This window comes from Gymnoscopelus microlampas, assembly GCF_963454915.1.
Source record: "Gymnoscopelus microlampas genome assembly, chromosome: 19".
In the NCBI taxonomy this organism is placed as follows: Eukaryota; Metazoa; Chordata; class Actinopteri; order Myctophiformes; family Myctophidae; genus Gymnoscopelus; species Gymnoscopelus microlampas.
In genome coordinates, this window is record NC_139956.1 from 9777922 (window position 1) to 9794906 (window position 16985).

At 41.4% G+C, this 16985-nt stretch overlaps 1 protein-coding gene across 3 annotated transcripts; it reads left to right on the top strand.

Annotated features, from left to right (window-relative positions):
• Positions 1–2071: 2071 nt before the first annotated feature.
• On the top strand, positions 2072–15349 carry LOC311035460 (phospholipid scramblase 2-like). 3 transcript variants are annotated; one of them, XM_084043682.1, is made up of 8 exons: positions 2072–2222; positions 2878–3017; positions 6623–6948; positions 7063–7105; positions 9094–9314; positions 12313–12474; positions 12706–12867; positions 13571–15349. In XM_084043682.1, exons 2-8 carry the CDS (start codon positions 3005–3007, stop codon positions 13628–13630), a joined length of 987 nt encoding a protein of 328 aa, XP_083899808.1. In that variant the 5' UTR covers positions 2072–2222; positions 2878–3004; the 3' UTR covers positions 13631–15349. The 3 variants fall into 3 exon arrangements, with proteins under 3 accessions (XP_083899808.1, XP_083899807.1, XP_083899809.1); XM_084043681.1 differs by having other exon boundaries at positions 2900–3017; XM_084043683.1 differs by lacking the exon at positions 2072–2222 and adding an exon at positions 2656–2784 and having other exon boundaries at positions 2900–3017.
• The last annotated feature ends 1636 nt before the right edge of the window (positions 15350–16985 follow it).

Genomic DNA, 16985 nt, shown 5'->3' on the forward strand with positions numbered 1-16985 from the left:
TGGTTCCGTTTTTTCTGTTTTCTGAAAGGTCATTATTTTAAGAAGATGACCCATAGTGTCCCTATTCTGGAGCAAACATTCGCAGAAACGAGTAGATCTAAAAGCTCACAACGCTGTAAGGTTGTAGAATAAGATATTTGGTGTTCTGTAGAGGGGGAAATGGTAGTATAGACCAACTATAGACCCCGACGGAACTCCAATAAAGTGGTTAACTGTGCAGCCCTACACATCCTAAAAGTGTCTACAGAGAGTAGATCCAGTAGAGGTGTTTAGATGTTGCTCCTACTCCAGCCATCCTTTTTTATGATTTTTTGGGGCTTTTCTACCTTTATTGGATAGTAGCCTACATAGTAGAATGACAGGAAACAGGAAGAGAGAAACAGGGAGTGACACGCAATGCGCCGCCTACTATAACCACACAGTGCACCATAGGAGCCATCCTTCAATCAATCAATCAATCAATCAATCAATCAATCAATCAATCAACCTTTATTCGTTACATACAATTTTAAAAAAGTAGTATTTTCTAAAATGCAGTGAAATGTATATAGGTCAGCCCCACGGATATTGAGCAATAAAACAGGCAAACAGGACTAAACTAAGCTAAAACATAAATAATCAAACACTAAAGTACTTAGGAGCACGTTGCTTCATTTTCAGTCCACAATAATACATACAAATGTCAATTTGATGTGTCCATAAGTGTGTATAAGTGTAGTCGTGTCCATGTAAGGGGGTTGTGTAAGCATCCTTACCCATTCAGGGGACTAAACTCAGCAGTGCTCAGACCTAGAAGCAACACAACCTCTACACCTGCTTTCAAATCACATAGGCTACTTTTCCAGGACTATGTTCAGAACAAACAGAGGAAGGGCCAGCATAATCCCCCTGGCCATTATGCCTGCTCAACAAGCATTTTGCTCTTCCACTCTGTCCACAAACTGAAGGTTACTATTTGTTTAGCTTATGTTCTAGCAGCATAGGCCTTAGGTTTTTGTTTTAGCTGAAGAAGGCCTTGTGAATCTTTCATCTGTTTATTTTGTTCATATTGTAGATGCTGTTGTGCTGTGCATGAATGGCATATAATCTCAGACTGGGAAATATGCATCTACTGAGCTTAAAGGACTGCCTTGCAGTTGCAGGCCTTGGTGAAATCATCTTGTAGAGTGGTTACTTTGAACTGGAGTTTGGTTTCCTTCAATTTGATTCGGATTTACACAGGACACTTAACAGAATATAATTGGCGGTAATTATTTAGTAACCGTCGCCCTCTAGCGGTTACATTGGGTCACACTCAGAAGAACCATGCTCTGGTCAAACCACAGGCGAGCCTACACAATGACAGAAGGGTTGAAATCACGACAATAAACTGTACGCTGAATTCACACTGCTGTGCTTGTGTCACTCTTCAGTGCCTCGCAGTGTGCACTACTACTGAATAGAAACATCTTTAGTTTTCTTAATATTTCTTTACGCTGCGCGGTTCCTACAACGTTTAATTTAGAAAGGAAAACGAAGGGTAAATGCCATGGAAAAACTGCTACAGATCTGGTCAATGATTATTTATATCGACCAGATCTGTAGAGGGCGCAGTGGAGTAAATACACTAATTTCCATCTAGCGGACATATTTTATTTTTTAATTTCTGCCCAAAAAGTGTATTATACAGAGAAGGTGGTGGGGTGCTGAGAGGCTTCCCACCCTGGAGAATAGACTTTCAACAACACTAAACTGCCTTTGTTTCGGTGAGTAGCGAAATAGTTGTGTTTATTTTTAGTAAAGTTGGAGACCTCCCACGGTAGTGGAATCTTCGGTCTATGAGAATAGCAGCGCGTCCGACAGGGCGTTAGAGAGAACTCACTAACTGCCTCGGGGCAAAGGGACTGGGATTTCCATCGTTTAAAAAAAAATCTTCTCAATTAACCTTAATTAAAGTGGGTTGCTTGTTGGTGACATTCATTAATGCGGAAGCTATATTGACGTCATGTGATGATGGTTGGTTGTGGGTGGTGCTCGTGGGGGGCATGGGGGTGGAGATATCTTGAGAAAAAAAACAAAAAAAAATGTAAAATCTTAGCTGGGAGGATCGAATGACAAGAACCGCTGCAGACAAAAACAACGTTTTACATGAATGTGCGTTTCGATCGACAGTGACGATTGACGAATTCAAAAGATTATTTTTTCCTGATCAACTTAACAAATTGAGACAAACCACGTCAGGGGTAAGCTTTTAATCCGCCATGTGTCCTTTCTACACATTAACCACGGGCAGGAAATGTGCTTGTAAACAATATTCCTTCTGAATCCGTTGAAATGTAGTTATTTTGATACGGTTATTTTACTTGTTATGTTATTTAAGGCTGCATGCGTGTCTAAACGTCCAGAATGGTGTTTTTCTAAACTTCTTATTTTTTATATTTTATATCATTCTTGTCTGACTCTTGATTGTAGTTTGCATGTGCAGGAAAGTGGATTAAAAATTATAAGTGCAAGTGGAATAATACCAGGGAAAGGCTACCCACCACACCACACCCACTTTCCACATCAAACATGAACATTTAAGAATACACACTAGAGTGAGTGTCGGCATAGTATGTGCTCACACTCACTCTTACAGTGTGTAAGGTAGTTGTGTCATACTTAAGCTACAGGTCTATAACAAGACAAACCGGACTTATGGACTTATTTGACTTGAATAGATTAGTTGGTTGATAAATGTGTAAACGTTTATGGTTTTATGGGGACCAAAGTGTAGTTTATTCTTTGAGTATCTTATTGCAACGGGTGTGTTGGCCTATAATTCTTGCTGCTGTAAATGACTGGTTCTTTTGCTGTTTTATTATTGCTCTTATTTGTTGCTTCTCTGCTTTTCACAAGGCTCCTCCTCTCATTCCTCTAGGTTTCCATAGAGAGCTGGTGGGGAGTTGGACCATTGGAGGGAACAAGGGAGGAAGTGTGACCTCTTTTCCATTTGTTTTGCTGAAAAGTTCCACCCAACTTCACCATGTCTGCCCCTGGTAAGCAACTACTAAATACATGGTACAGCTATTAGATTTAATAAATAATAGATAGAACTCTTATTAAAGGCACCAATTTCCTCTATTAATCTACTGGCTACATTCATATACAGAATATCCTATCTTCTTGAAGGGTTAAAACTTGTTGATGGATGTGTTTTAACAGCAATACCCCTTCTAGACTATTTAAATCTGACTTGTAAGCATTAAGTTACCACCCAGTAAATTGTGCCGGTGTGCAGTTTATGAGAATCTCATGAGAAAAATGGGCAGGTTTAATATATCACATAGCAAATAGGTTTCAGTTAAAAGTATTTAACCAGATTATATGCAATAAAAAAACAAAACATTATGAAATCACATGCACATCCACAATTCAGCCAAGGAAATGCTGAAGAATGAGGATATTCATCTCTGCGATGATGAGCTTAATGTTATACTCACAGAATTCATAATTCACATAATTGACAGATTATATTACCTAAGTACAGGTTCTGTGATAATTTCTTTCACCAAAAGTTTCCACTTTCCATTTTCATTTATAAAGTCACCCACAAATGATAGTCATTATATAGTGAATGAATACCTGAATGACCTGTACTGTTCCCTGCCTAGTCCTGCCTTGAAGCCGTTGGAGGACCCCCTCCCCTTCCTAAAGTAATGAAATATGAAAGGAATTCCAGTAAACCTTTGACCGTAAACTTAGATGAACCTTCTCAATGTATCATCTTGTCCATAATGCTCTTCTATTTTGTGTGGGCAATAATCTGTTATTTCCCTCTAAATTTTAGTTTGACATTCCCCTGCCTGACCATGCATGAGTGCTAGTTAAAATTTGTAGGAGTTAGGAATGCTGAGGGTGGAGGAGGTTCATGGAATGTTACTCACACGTTATTTGGTAGTGGCAAAAACATGACCGCTTGTGTCGTTTAACATGGGTTGAACTTTGAGCAAATGCAGCACACCTCGTGCACCCACAAGGCCAGAAATCTGGGACCTGAGCAATATCACCAAGTCAGCTATCGGTCAAATCAGGAGTGTTGCCTAGATCAGATCATTTCTTTCATTCAGTGATGCACAAAAAACTCTCCACCATGATTTTGTCACCAATAAACCTAGATCACCATTTGCCGGACTTGCCCAATAAATCTGTCAACTGTCTTCATCTTGTACAAAATACAGCAGCAAGGGTTCTTACAGGAACTAGAAAATATTTCCCCAGATTTCGGGAATAGGGGAACACATTTCCCCTATTCTCGACACATTGCACTGATTAGGTTACCCGTGGTACTCAGAACCTATTTTAAAATCGTGTTGTTTGCTTTTAAATCACTGAACGGCTTTGCCCTTGCCCCTTCTTATGTTTCTGACATTTTCACCCGTTACATCCCTACTTATAATCTCAGATCTGCAGACAAGCTGTTGCTTTTGTCCCTAGTACAAGGCTTATGACAAAGGGCAATAGGGCATTTGCCTTAAGAGCTCCGCAATTGTGGAATAAACTTCCATTGGGGAGCAGACAAGCTACCTCAGTGTCCTCTGCTTTTTAATATTTATTTTTATTTTTTTATTTTTTTTTGTAATTAAAGTATTTATTCTTTTTCCAACAAATAAACATGACAAATGATAAAATATGATTTTGTTGTTATTATTATTACTTGAGAGACACCCACATAGTCCTCATTTGAACATTTTGGCTGCATTTAGAAAAGTTTCCATTCTGTTCATTGAACTTCCAAACTGTAGGCTAGGCTAACCACCTGAGAGTGCTCATAGTCTTGACGTGGAAGCGCCAGTGAGATTTTATTGGCTGCATTCTGTCATTACTAAATGGTCAAATGACCTCCAAAGTAGGTTAGCAGATGTTAGAGACCATTGTTGTTCTGTCCTATCCACATGTGACAAACACATATTTGGTCTGTGGAAAGTGAAGATACACATACATACTGCCGGTAGTCAAGATACAATGAAGACAACTCTCCTACCCGGATACTACCGTCAGGAGAAGGCGTGCTCTACTCAAGGGGATCTTGAGAAGTAGTCTCTTGGGATTAACTGGGTGCAGATTCGTGATAATACATATAATAAAGGAACATCCGCACTCTCTTCAGTTATATTCTTGATTTATTTTTTAAGGTGAACAGCCGCAGCAGACAGTCTATCTGGAGAAACGGACACGTTTCGGCACGTCGGCCTTCCTCAGCGTTTCAAAACAGTTTTGAAACGACAGCATGGGAAACAGTAGCCTAGTTTTAGGTTCACTGAAGGGTTGAATCAGAATCAATCAAACTCAACTTTATTGTCACATGATTACGGGGAGTGAAGTAGTGGGTGAAATTATTTTTTGTGCAAGCTCAACATTTGCAGTTACAGGAAGAGTTAGAAAGAGAGAATATAGGCTGCTGTAGAAGTAAGGAACACAGAATAAGTCAAACCTCGAGGCTAATGCTGCCAAGTTAGCATCTGAAATGACCAAGTCATTGACAACATGACTTGAATTTTCTTTGATGTCAAATTGCTTGCGATAAGATTGTGGTATATTTATATTTATCTTCTTGTTCGTGTTACTGCTCACCCAGGCTTTTGCTGCAAATAAGAATGTGTAACCAGTATGTTGCAAGCTAAAGCTCATGTAATTTATCAAACCGGCCCATTACTGACTACTGTGGCATGTTCTGAACAGATAAGAATATCTAGGAAGTAAAATATTTTCCCCCTGTAGAACTGTTTGTTTGTTTTCTCACCTCAGTTTATAATTTATGAGTTATATATTAGATTTAACGTTGTTTTCTTGCTGTTCTAACAGTTGGAATTGATAGCCATGTGCACTGTTGTGTATGTTGTTGATTGTATAACTTTTATGTTACCTTTCTATTGTACCTCACTGTAGTCAGGGACATTCTGCACTGTAATGTTCGCTAGCCAGTTCAGCCATGGTATGAATAGCAAGTAGTTTCAGAGGTGCTTCCAGGCAATCGATGTTTCAGATGTTCCTTGTACATAAGCATGGATACAGGAACACACACACACACACACACACACACACACACACACACACACACACACACACACACACACACACACACACACACACACACACACACACACACACACACACACACACACACACACACACACCCTAATCTTAACCATCACCACTGTATGCCTTTACCCTAACCTAACCTTAACCCTCAAACAGCCCCTTGAAAACTGAGGACCAACAAAATAATCGTAAAAGTTATTTACAAAATGTTTCTTTTTGAAAAGTGTATTGCTTGCACAATATCCATATACAGCATATCATATTTTCACATAGTAATAGTTATGTAATATCTGTATAATGAACAGTTGTCAAGTTATGACACAATGTCCATCAACCAACTAGCGTGACACTATTTGATGATGGGATGGTGTGGTGTTGTAATGTCAAACCATGGTTGTCTTAAAAATGGCTTTGCATTCATTGTGTTGAGCAGTGTGCATGAAATAGTTTTATGAAAATAGTCAACTTTACTCTAAAAGATGTTTTCAATGAGGGTTGTTGACGTTCATCCTCAGCGGGTATGTGGACAATGTTTTGAAGTCATTTCTTGTCTTTACTTCAGTCTACCCGAATATGCCCCAGGCTGGAGGCTACTCCATGGCCCCTTATCCGGTTCCTCAGGGCGGGTATGGCGACCCCAACCAAACAGCTCCTCCGGTAGGCTTCAATGTGGGCTATCAGCCGCAACCAGGCCAACCTGTAATGTATCAGCCAGGACCTGTAGGCTCAGGCCCTGTCCCAGGGCACGAATATGGAGGGCAGCACGAATATGGAGGGCAGCCCGAATACGGAGGGCACCCAGGTGGCATCTCCCCTGCCCCGGCCTCTGCACCGTCCGCACCAGCAGTCGCTGTTGGCGTACCGCCAGGGCTGGAGTACCTCACACAGGTAGGCTGGAAGTACAGGGTCTTGTTTCTAGATTTCATATCTGTGGTTAGTTTGTTTACCAGTTTTGTCTCTCTTGCCACCTGACTCACGTAACAGCGTTCTCTTGTGTTTTAGATCGACCAGATATTGATCCACCAAAAAGTGGAGCTTCTAGAAGGTAAAGCTTGTTCTCTTGGTCTCTTACAGCTCTCCTCCATAGCGGCTGTGGTCACTGCACCCACCTTTAACCCTCTTGTTAATGCATCAGAGTGATAAAGTGACCTCTGCCACCAGACATCCTAAGTTATTTATACATTTCCTTCCTTTTGGTTTCTCCACCATTCCCACTTCCTTGTTTCCACGTCCTACAATTTCATTTCCTTCCGCTGTCTCCTTTTTTCCTCCCACTCCCACTTCATAGCTTCATGGCTGCAGCATACTCCAACGTAACAGAAACTTTCTTCTGCTTCGGTCAATAAGAACAAAATTATGTCATAAGAACGTCGGCAGTGAGTTTCTGAGGTTCTATTCGGTAGTTCTTCCACCTCAAAGATTTTCAAACTGGCCGAACACCTCCGCTAACTGAACATCGTATTTAATTGGTCAGACGTGTTGTCGCCCGCACACCAAAGACGGTAAAAGATACTTCTTTATGACAAAATTGACAACGTTTCGATCCGTGTGGATCTTCCTCAGGTCTTTTGAGCCTGCACACCGGTTGACTTCCTTATAATGATGTTCCCCATTGTATGTCACCCCCACTGTGTGCCACCCCCATTATCAGAGCAGGTGCGACTTAACAATGGGGAACATCATTATCAAGGCAATGATAGACACACATGGGAGGCAAAACTGGATCCGGAATTTTGGTGAACAAACTTGTGAACAAACACTATTTCCGAACGATTGGGACCTTTGTCAGTTAATCGGTTCAGGAATATAAAAGAAGGCATATCAGAGGTTGTTTTGTAATCACTTGTTTTTCGATGTGCACACTGTATAATTCTATTGAGCCATCTAAACAGCGGCATGTATCGTTTCTGGCTCGGCAATAATCTCTCAAGACAGATTCAGAGCTCCGCAAATATTTGCAGATGGGTTGCCAGATTGCGCTTTCAATGATGAAAAGTCTCGTGCTACTTACTTACAGAAACCTACTTTGCGTGCTCTTTAGATTACACTTCGAAAAGCAACACAGCAGAAAACAATGTGATATGTCTTCTTTTATTTTCCTGGACCGAGTATTTAACAAAGGTCGCAGTCGTTATAGAAATTGTTTTTGTTCATAAGTTGGTCCACCTGGCTCTCATTGACTGTATTCCACGGCTGCAGTTTGCCTCCCAGTGCGACGAATCTGCCAGCTGGAATTGCTGGATGGCGAAAATAATGACCTGAAGATCCACACGGATCGAAACGTTGTAAATTCATTTTGTAAAAAAGAAGTATCTTTTACCGTTTTTGGTGTGTGGGCTCTACCTCTTTAAAGTTGGGCCTTTTTAGCCCAGCACCTACAGTCGATGTATGAATAGTTAAGTTTCCTTTTATATTGTTTTATTTCCGCAATCTTGTCAGAAACGAACCATGGACAGTTTTGAAGAAAGGTTGGCTGAGGATAATCCCTCTCTGAGCGACTATTAACACGTCAAGCAATTCATTAATGGAGAGAGATGGCACTCACTTTGTCCACTGTGTCTGTCGCCAGAAATGGCAAAATCTCAGAGACAAATCATGTCAAAGCACGTCAGGATTGATGAAAAACAGTTGAGATCCAGGTGGTAAAACACTCGGGAGCGTATCTATGTTCTCCGGGTTCTATGTTCCCCCTAACCATAATCATAACCCTAAGGTAAGTGGGGAACATAGAACCCGGGGAACATAGGGATGACCCCAAACACTCCAACGCTATATACGTACAGTGCTTCAATAGCTCGCCTAGTGGGAGTATAGGAGGAGTATAAAATAATGTTGTCTTCTAAGAACTTTGTTCGGTTTGGAAAGCCCTGCTAAAGACACACCTCTAGAGGTTCAATCCTTGCCCACACCAACATTGCATGTCATTACAGAAGTTTCAAAAACGTAAAGCATTGATCAGGCTTTACAAAAAACACAGTAAAAGCAGTGGTCAGTTCATCATAGAGAATGCCTTCTTGTCTCCCTCCTCTTCAGCGTTCATCGGCTTTGAGACGAACAATCAGTATGAGATCAAGAACAGCTTGGGCCAGAAGATCTACAAGGCCAAGGAGAAGAACGACTGCTGCACCAGGAACTGCTGCGGATCGCTGCGGAGCTTTGACATGAAGATCAAGGATAACATGGACAGAGAGGTCATCCGCCTCATAAGACCCTTCCGCTGCGTCTCCTGCTGGTGCCCCTGCTGCCTGCAAGAGGTGTGTATCGGGATGTAGGCTGTGATTAATTTAGGCCATGAAAGGTCAAATAAGGCAATAACTAAGCTGATACCCGTTGGAAACTATTCTCGTTGGGCACGATGCTTGTGGGGAATGCATGCCCTTCCAGTTATGCAATATCCGTTGTCAGAGTACTTAGTTCAGAATTATCATAGTACTTAGAGGCCAGTTGTCAGTACTATGATGGCTTCATTTTGACATCAGGGATCTCCATATATGGCCATAAAAGGGGCACAGACAGACAGACTGACAGATAAGGAGATCTCCAAATACTGTATGGGCATACAAGGGACCCAGAGAGACAGTCAGGCACACAGAGATCCTTGAATTTTAGTTTCTGGCCAGCCGCTGGTCCAACCAAATTCCTACATGGAACAACACACCCTTGGGTCCTTCAGTTACTTGATATGTTTGATTAATCATCATTTAATTGTTCCACCCCTATGTGTGTGTAGGGGGTGAGAGAGAGAAAGGTAACAAAGTGAGTGAGAGATCAATTAAACATGCCTAGAGTAATAATGTATTATTCAATTGTTTATTCAGCGCCAACCCTGCCCTGACTATTCATTACTGTTATGCTTAGACAAACACTTCCTAGATATCAGAGTCCAAATATTTGACTTGATTGTTGTGGTGCTGAGGTGAGGTTCAAAGATAACGTCGCAATAGTTCAGAGTCGGACCCGCAATATAATGACCCTGTTAACAGTTTCTAACCCTGATGACTAAAGCATTATTTGTTAATGGCGTCCATCTGGAACAACGTGTCGCTTTGTGAGCTTGTAGATCGGCTATTTCTGAAAAGTTTGAGCATTTTAAAACATTTTTGACCAAAATAGAGATGCTAGGGTTAAAGTGCTTGATAATTTCATGACTACAATCAGACCTTTCTTTGTGTTACTGTTACAGTATGTTGGAGTACTATACTTGCTCACCGAGTCTCGTTTACAGTAGTGACCTCGTCAGGCAGGGTTTTGTTTAGATTATGAATGGCTCTTTGTCAGTCCAACCTGTCACCTGGACTGGCCAGACCGGCTTCCGTCCCTTCATGTCTGAGTCCTTTCTCTGTCTGGTTGTCTCTATTAAATTACACCGTTGGCAGACCACAACACAGGACATTCCCAAGCTTCTCCCCTGACTTGAATGAATTTCATGGTTATTTACCAGCTTACAACAGGAGTCATGTGAAGCATGTTACCTATGTGATGGCAGCAGTTCCTAGGACACCAGTAAACAGACTTTGGTTCACTTGTCACTCATCCAAGCTGCTCCATGTGACACGGTGTGTAAATTCATGTCTATTTATAGTCACCTTGTCAGGGACGGAGAGTAGTTTTAGAAACTTTTAGTGTTCTGGGATGTCTCTATTTTTGCTTTTATACACATGGCTAGAATGGTCATATAGAACTTTACGTGCACTTATTTTTTCCTCTCCCAATTTAGTCATTAGGACAATCCCCCCATGTGCAGTCACTGCTGACCCCTACTGATGGTCTTAGGGTGGGTGTATCTTCCGATACACATGTAACTATTATCTGCTTCTTTTCACTTGACAGTGAAGAGCTTCACCGGGAGGGCGTAACCTGTCTAGAAAAACACTCCAACCCTGTCCACACTAGCATGGATATTTTGCAAAATGCACAAAAACAGATTTTTGTAAACGGATAAAAACTATTAAGATTTTCAAAAATATCTGTTTCAGTGGAACCATGTAGACATGTAAAACAGAGATTGGAGAAACGATGATGTCACAGCTCAATCCATGCATGCCCATTATTGCTTGCGCCTGGAAACTACAACGATATGAGTTGTGTATGTTTGGTTAGCACTGTTAGGACTAATTACAAGTTTATAACGTCACTGGTGAGCAAAGGCGACTGCTGCACAATCTCCCTATCTTTTTTAAAATATTCTTTCTTTACTATTATTATTAGGGTTGTCCGATATTGGCTTTTTTACCGATAACCGATATACCGATATTGTCCAACTCTTAATTACCGATACCGATATCAACCGATACCGATATATGCGGGGATTATTGTGATTAGGGTAAGCTCAAATTTCATATCACACACACCATATACAGTAAGAACTCCTGTAACTTATTTATAAAAAAAACGATACCGATATATTCCCGATATCAATTTTTATGCTAATATCGGCCGATAATATCGGGAGGCCGATAATATCGGACATCCCTAATTATTATTATTATTATTGCCTATGCTGCTCAGCTGCATTGTCTGAAGGAAGCTGAACAAAAATAAGTTTTACTCTTATGTACCTGTACACACGATGTAACAATAAAACACAACCTTGAATGCAACGGTTTCGGAATAGCTGATCTCCCTCTTCACTGTAGCTGGGAGACTCGGTCACATAGCATTGCCATCCAGAATGGAGGGCTGGATGACATGGTCTATTTTTGCCCATTTTCGAACGTTGTAGTTTTTACATGAAGTTAACGCAGACGCGAGATCTGCTGCTGATCAGGGATGTGCTCCCGTGTTCAATGCATTTCTGCCTGTACTTGATCAGAGTTATGTTGTGTGGACAGCGATTTTCTTCACTGATGACTGATTAGAAAAACATCCATATACGTGTAGTCTAGGCTCCCACGTTATATTATCACTTCCAGTACTACTCCCTCCCTTACCTGCTTCCCACCTGCAAACATGGCCAGTTGTGTTCGTTGGAACTCCGGCCAAGACAACGGAACTTCACCCCTGCGGCACCCAAATTTACCGTTTGTTTATGTTATGTGCCGCCTTCATTTGGGTTTGATTTGGATGAAACTTCATACAGGGGTTCAATAACAAGATGGCTTGAACGAGTATTGCGCCCAAGGTCAACGGTCAAGGTCATTGTTACCATAGTTGACAGACGTATTATGCACCCTTTGTATTATGTGCTCTTGTTTGATCTCAGTGTGTGTGTGTGTGTGTGTGTGTGTGTGTGTGCGTGTGTGTGTGTTGTAGATGGAGGTGCAAGCACCACCGGGCACCACCATAGGCTATGTAAAACAGGACTGGCACCCCTGTGTGCCGCACTTCTCCATCCAGGATGCCAACAAGAAAACCCTGATGAAGCTAGAAGGACCTTGCTTCGCCTGCAACTGCTGTGGGGATGTCAATTTTGAGGTGAGGACTATGGTGTTGGTTGGTATGAGCTCCTTTTTGTATGATGTACTGTCTTTTGCAAACTTGCTCAGTCTGAATAGATGACATAAAACAAAGCTAATCTTGTTCCCTCTGGACCCTAACAAAAAGAGCTATTGTCTGTCTCTTCATACTTGCATAACACTGCAGTGCTATGATAGTGGGTGACAACTTTGTTGGGGAAAAATGTGTGTATTTCTGCTTCCTCTGCAGTTAAAGGGGAAAGATGGTGGCAAGCCCATTGGTCGCATTAGCAAGCAGTGGAGCGGCCTTCTGAAAGAGGTCTTCACAGACACTGACAACTTTGGCATCCAGTTCCCTCTGGACATGGACGTCAAAATGAAGGCCGTGCTCATGGGAGCCTGCTTCCTCATTGTAAGTCCGTGTGTTGTTTTTAACCACATGAACCTTAACGTCCCTAATCTGGCCATGTCATAATAGGCGAACATTTGGCGTGAAAAAGGAGGGGACCAAGTAGAGACCCATGGGGTACCCCGTTTGGGCCTGTTTATCCTAGATCAGAGGTCTTCAACAGGGGGTCCGGGACCCCTAGGTGGTCCTCAGAGTTACTACAGGGGGTCCGTCAAATCTTTGTGTGATTTTTACATTAACCACTTCAACCGAGCATCCCTATTCTGAGGAGAACTTTAGCCAAAAATAGCAGATCTACAAGCACACAACGCCACGCGCTGCGAGGCGTTGTGCGCTTGTAGATCTGCTATTTTTGGCAGAGTGGTTTAGTATTGGGGGGGAAAAGAGCAGGCTAAGTACAGAGTGGAAGGTCAGGTATACTAAGTATTGTTTAAGTGCATGGTTAAATGTCTGGAAACACACATTAACATGAATCCAACATGATAGTGCTGTGAAACAAGTCTATGAAGCTGCCTATGAAATCTATGAAAAAAAAAAATATTCTATACAATACATAATGGGGGTCCTTGCTTTATCTCGCTCTCAGCCAAGGGGTCCTTGGCCTGAAAACGTTGAAGACCCCTGTCCTAGAACTAATCTGTGGAATAAAATGCAGAACATTTTCTGATGCCTGTTCTTCTATTTCTTTCTCGTTTTCACCCTGCAGGACTTCATGTTTTTCGAAAAGGTTGGGGAAGCGAACCAGCGCAGCACCGTCTTTTCGTAATGAAGCAAAAGAAAGCAGAAAACGGGGAGCACGACAGCAAGCGTTATTCTCCCATCCTGCTACCTTACTCCCTTCATGCACTCTGTGTCTCTGTTCCGTCCAATGATCCGTCCTTCTGCCAGGATCGCCTCCTTATTCTAACGTCTGTTGGATGTTGCCAAACTGCCCATCCCATTGTCCTGTGAGATACTCTTTACGTCTTCCTCAGATGATACACATCGTTCTAAAGACAGTCTGTCGGATGCCCATCCCATAGTCCTTGGAGATAAACCCCATCTTAGAGGACGGGCGTCAGTTTCACTCATCTTTGGATTGTTTCTGAGTGGATCATCCATGTTTTTTTTTGTTTTTTTTTGTTAATCGTCATTGAGCAATACCAGTATAGCTCATAGATCATATATCCTTGCAACAGATTACAAAAAAGATAACCACATCGTTTTGATATTATTCTATTAGTCTACTACTTGATAGCAACATTTCATATTTTTTGCCAAATGTCTCAACTATCTGCATTACTCTCATTCCTTTTATTCTGTCTGGTGATGTTCTTTGTCGGTTATAGGAAAGTATCTAAAAGATATTGAGTGCAATATGATAGTAGATATATAAGATTTAAGGGAGTAGAAGAAATATGTTCAGGAAAGGAAACAGAATTTATGTATGTTGAAAATGTTGTCACAGTGCTCTTTCTCTACCTCTTTTATTTCCATCCTTGCCTAAAAGTACTGTACTGTTATTATTATACGGTATAGTGTGTGTGGCCTATATGACCTACTATCCCTTTCGTTGCCTACGCTATGTACAGTATGTCTGTACAGTCTAGTTTGTTTTTATATTGTGTGGCCTTTCACGGTTGGTCTTCTGGGTAGAAACCGACCTAGCAACAGAAGAGAGTCCCATCCCACCTCCTGGGCGGGGTGTAAACACCACCATATTGAACCAGTGCCAAGGCAATAAGATAGAGAGGAAAGAAGACAGAGAAGTAGGACTAAGGTCAAGAGCAGGAGAGAAAAGTAAGCAGCAGTAATGTTGAATTTGAAAACAAAAGAGGGGAAGTTGAGCTTTCTAGTCCTTAATGTGACCTCTTGCTAAATGGAAACCCCCATTGGGGTAATCCTTTCGTTCTCTCATTCCTGTTGCATTAGGGCCAGTGGAAAGAGACCGTAGCGAGAGCTCTTCATTTGAATTTAGATCTGATAGGTTGCTGCTCTGACAGAGAAATGGTGGAGGAGGGAATACAGTAATCTATGCATACGTCACCACTTGCACTTGAATAGTCTGCCTGGTTTCAACTTGACCATGAATGTGTCATGTGAGGTTGAATGGGTGTGTCCTGTGAAGCTGGGATTCTGTAAGTGGTTTCAGACCCTGCACACTCTGCTCTGTCAAGGCTCTAGATTTTTGTACTATTGCTTATCTGTTGAAATGCTGGCAGAGAATGATAACTTTGTGCTGTCTTCTATCTGCATTAGTGTGATACTTTTTAAATATTTAGCCTGTGTATGGCGTGACCACTATCTAAGAAATGGGAAGTAGACAAATTATTTGTACTTGTGTTAGATGCTGAATCAAATCACACCTTTGCGATGTAAGGTGCTACACCTGTGGTTGGCATGAGACAGTAAGTCATGTTTCCTTAAAATGTGTTTTGTATCGTGTTTCTAAGACACTGTCGTCTTGTAATTCCAAATTACATTTTTACAAGAATTTATAAAGGTTCTACTTCAAAAGAAATTGTTGAAACGCCTAACATGTATGACAGACCATGCCTGTTGAGGGAAGGGACGGATCAGGCTTCAGAAAGCCCTGCTACATGTGGGACATCTGTTTGCAATTGGAAAAGTTGATCCTAGCCTTAGAGGGATATCCACTTTAATTCTCCACCCTCAAGTACGGAGTCCCATTCCAGTAAAGGTCAGCAGCGCTTGTCTTTACCTCACCCTAAAACCTAACGTAAGCCCTTCCCGGCAGTTGTCTGCAGTGAAGGTGATTAGATCTAGTTAGAATGGAACCAAATGTGGCACACATAGATAGAAAAAAAAAACACAACACAAATGATTAAACCACGCCCTCTTGGGGAGCATTTAGGAAATGCAAGTTGTTGAAGAGGCATGTTCATTCAGTTCATTCTGTACCACTGACTTAGCATCTGACTATGATTCGTACAGTGGAATCATTGTGAAATCCCAGAGCGCTGAAGACCTTTAACCTTGTTTCTTAAACGGACTGAAACACTTTCCCTCATCAACACTTTGTTTCCATGATGTACTCTTGTTTTACGGTACATAGGATTTAAATGCCTAGTCTTTCATTTCATATTCTGTTCTGTGGATGTTTATATTCACACAAACTTCTCACACTAAACCTTTTGTCTATTTTGGATAATATATTTCACATCCCCAAGTGTAGACTAAAATGGAGTGCCCCAAAACGTACCGATATGAGTTATCCAAAAGCTTTTTATGTGACCGAACAAAATGTAAAAATAATTCAGTTACTGTAAAACATGTTTATGCATTAAAAAAAAAGAAACAAGTTACTAAATATGCAGACATACAAAGCACCCACAGCAGTCAAACCAAATGGTCAGTTTATTTATCTGTTGAAGGATAATGCATCAAGTAAAATAGTAGACAATGTGTAAAAGTTGCACAAATTAGTAATTTGTAATATAAAAGTAGCCCTTCCAAGTAAAAATATATAATTGTAGTTGTGAGAAAATATATTGCAGATTGATTCACACCAAAACATCTTCCCTTTCGGCTGTTGCCTTCAGGGGTCGCCACAGCGAATCATCTGTCTCCATCTCACCCTGTCCTCTCCCTCCTCTTCTCTCACACCAACTAACGTCATGTCCTCTTTCACTACACCCATACATTTCCTCTTTAAGTCTTCCTCTAGGCCTCCGGCCTGGCAGTTCCAACCTCAGCATCCTTCTACAGATATATTCACTATTCCTCTGTACATGTACAAACCATCTCAGTCTGGCCTCTCTGGCTTTATCTCCAAACCATCTAACATGCGCTGTCCCTATGATGTATTCATTCCTGATACTATCCATCCTCGTCACTCCCAGAGAGAACCTCAACATTTTAGTCTTTGCTACCTCTAGCTCTGCTTCCTGTCTCTTCATCAGTGCGATTGTCTCTAAACCATACAACATAACTGGTCTCACCACTGTCTTGTACACCTTTCCTTTCGTTCTTGCATGCTGATACTCTCCCATCACACCTGACACTTTTCTCCACCCGTTCCAACCTGCTTGCACATTTTCTCCATTCCATTGCTCTGGAACGTTGACCCTAAGTACTTAAAATCCTCCACCTTCTTTACCTCTACTCCCTGTAACCTAACT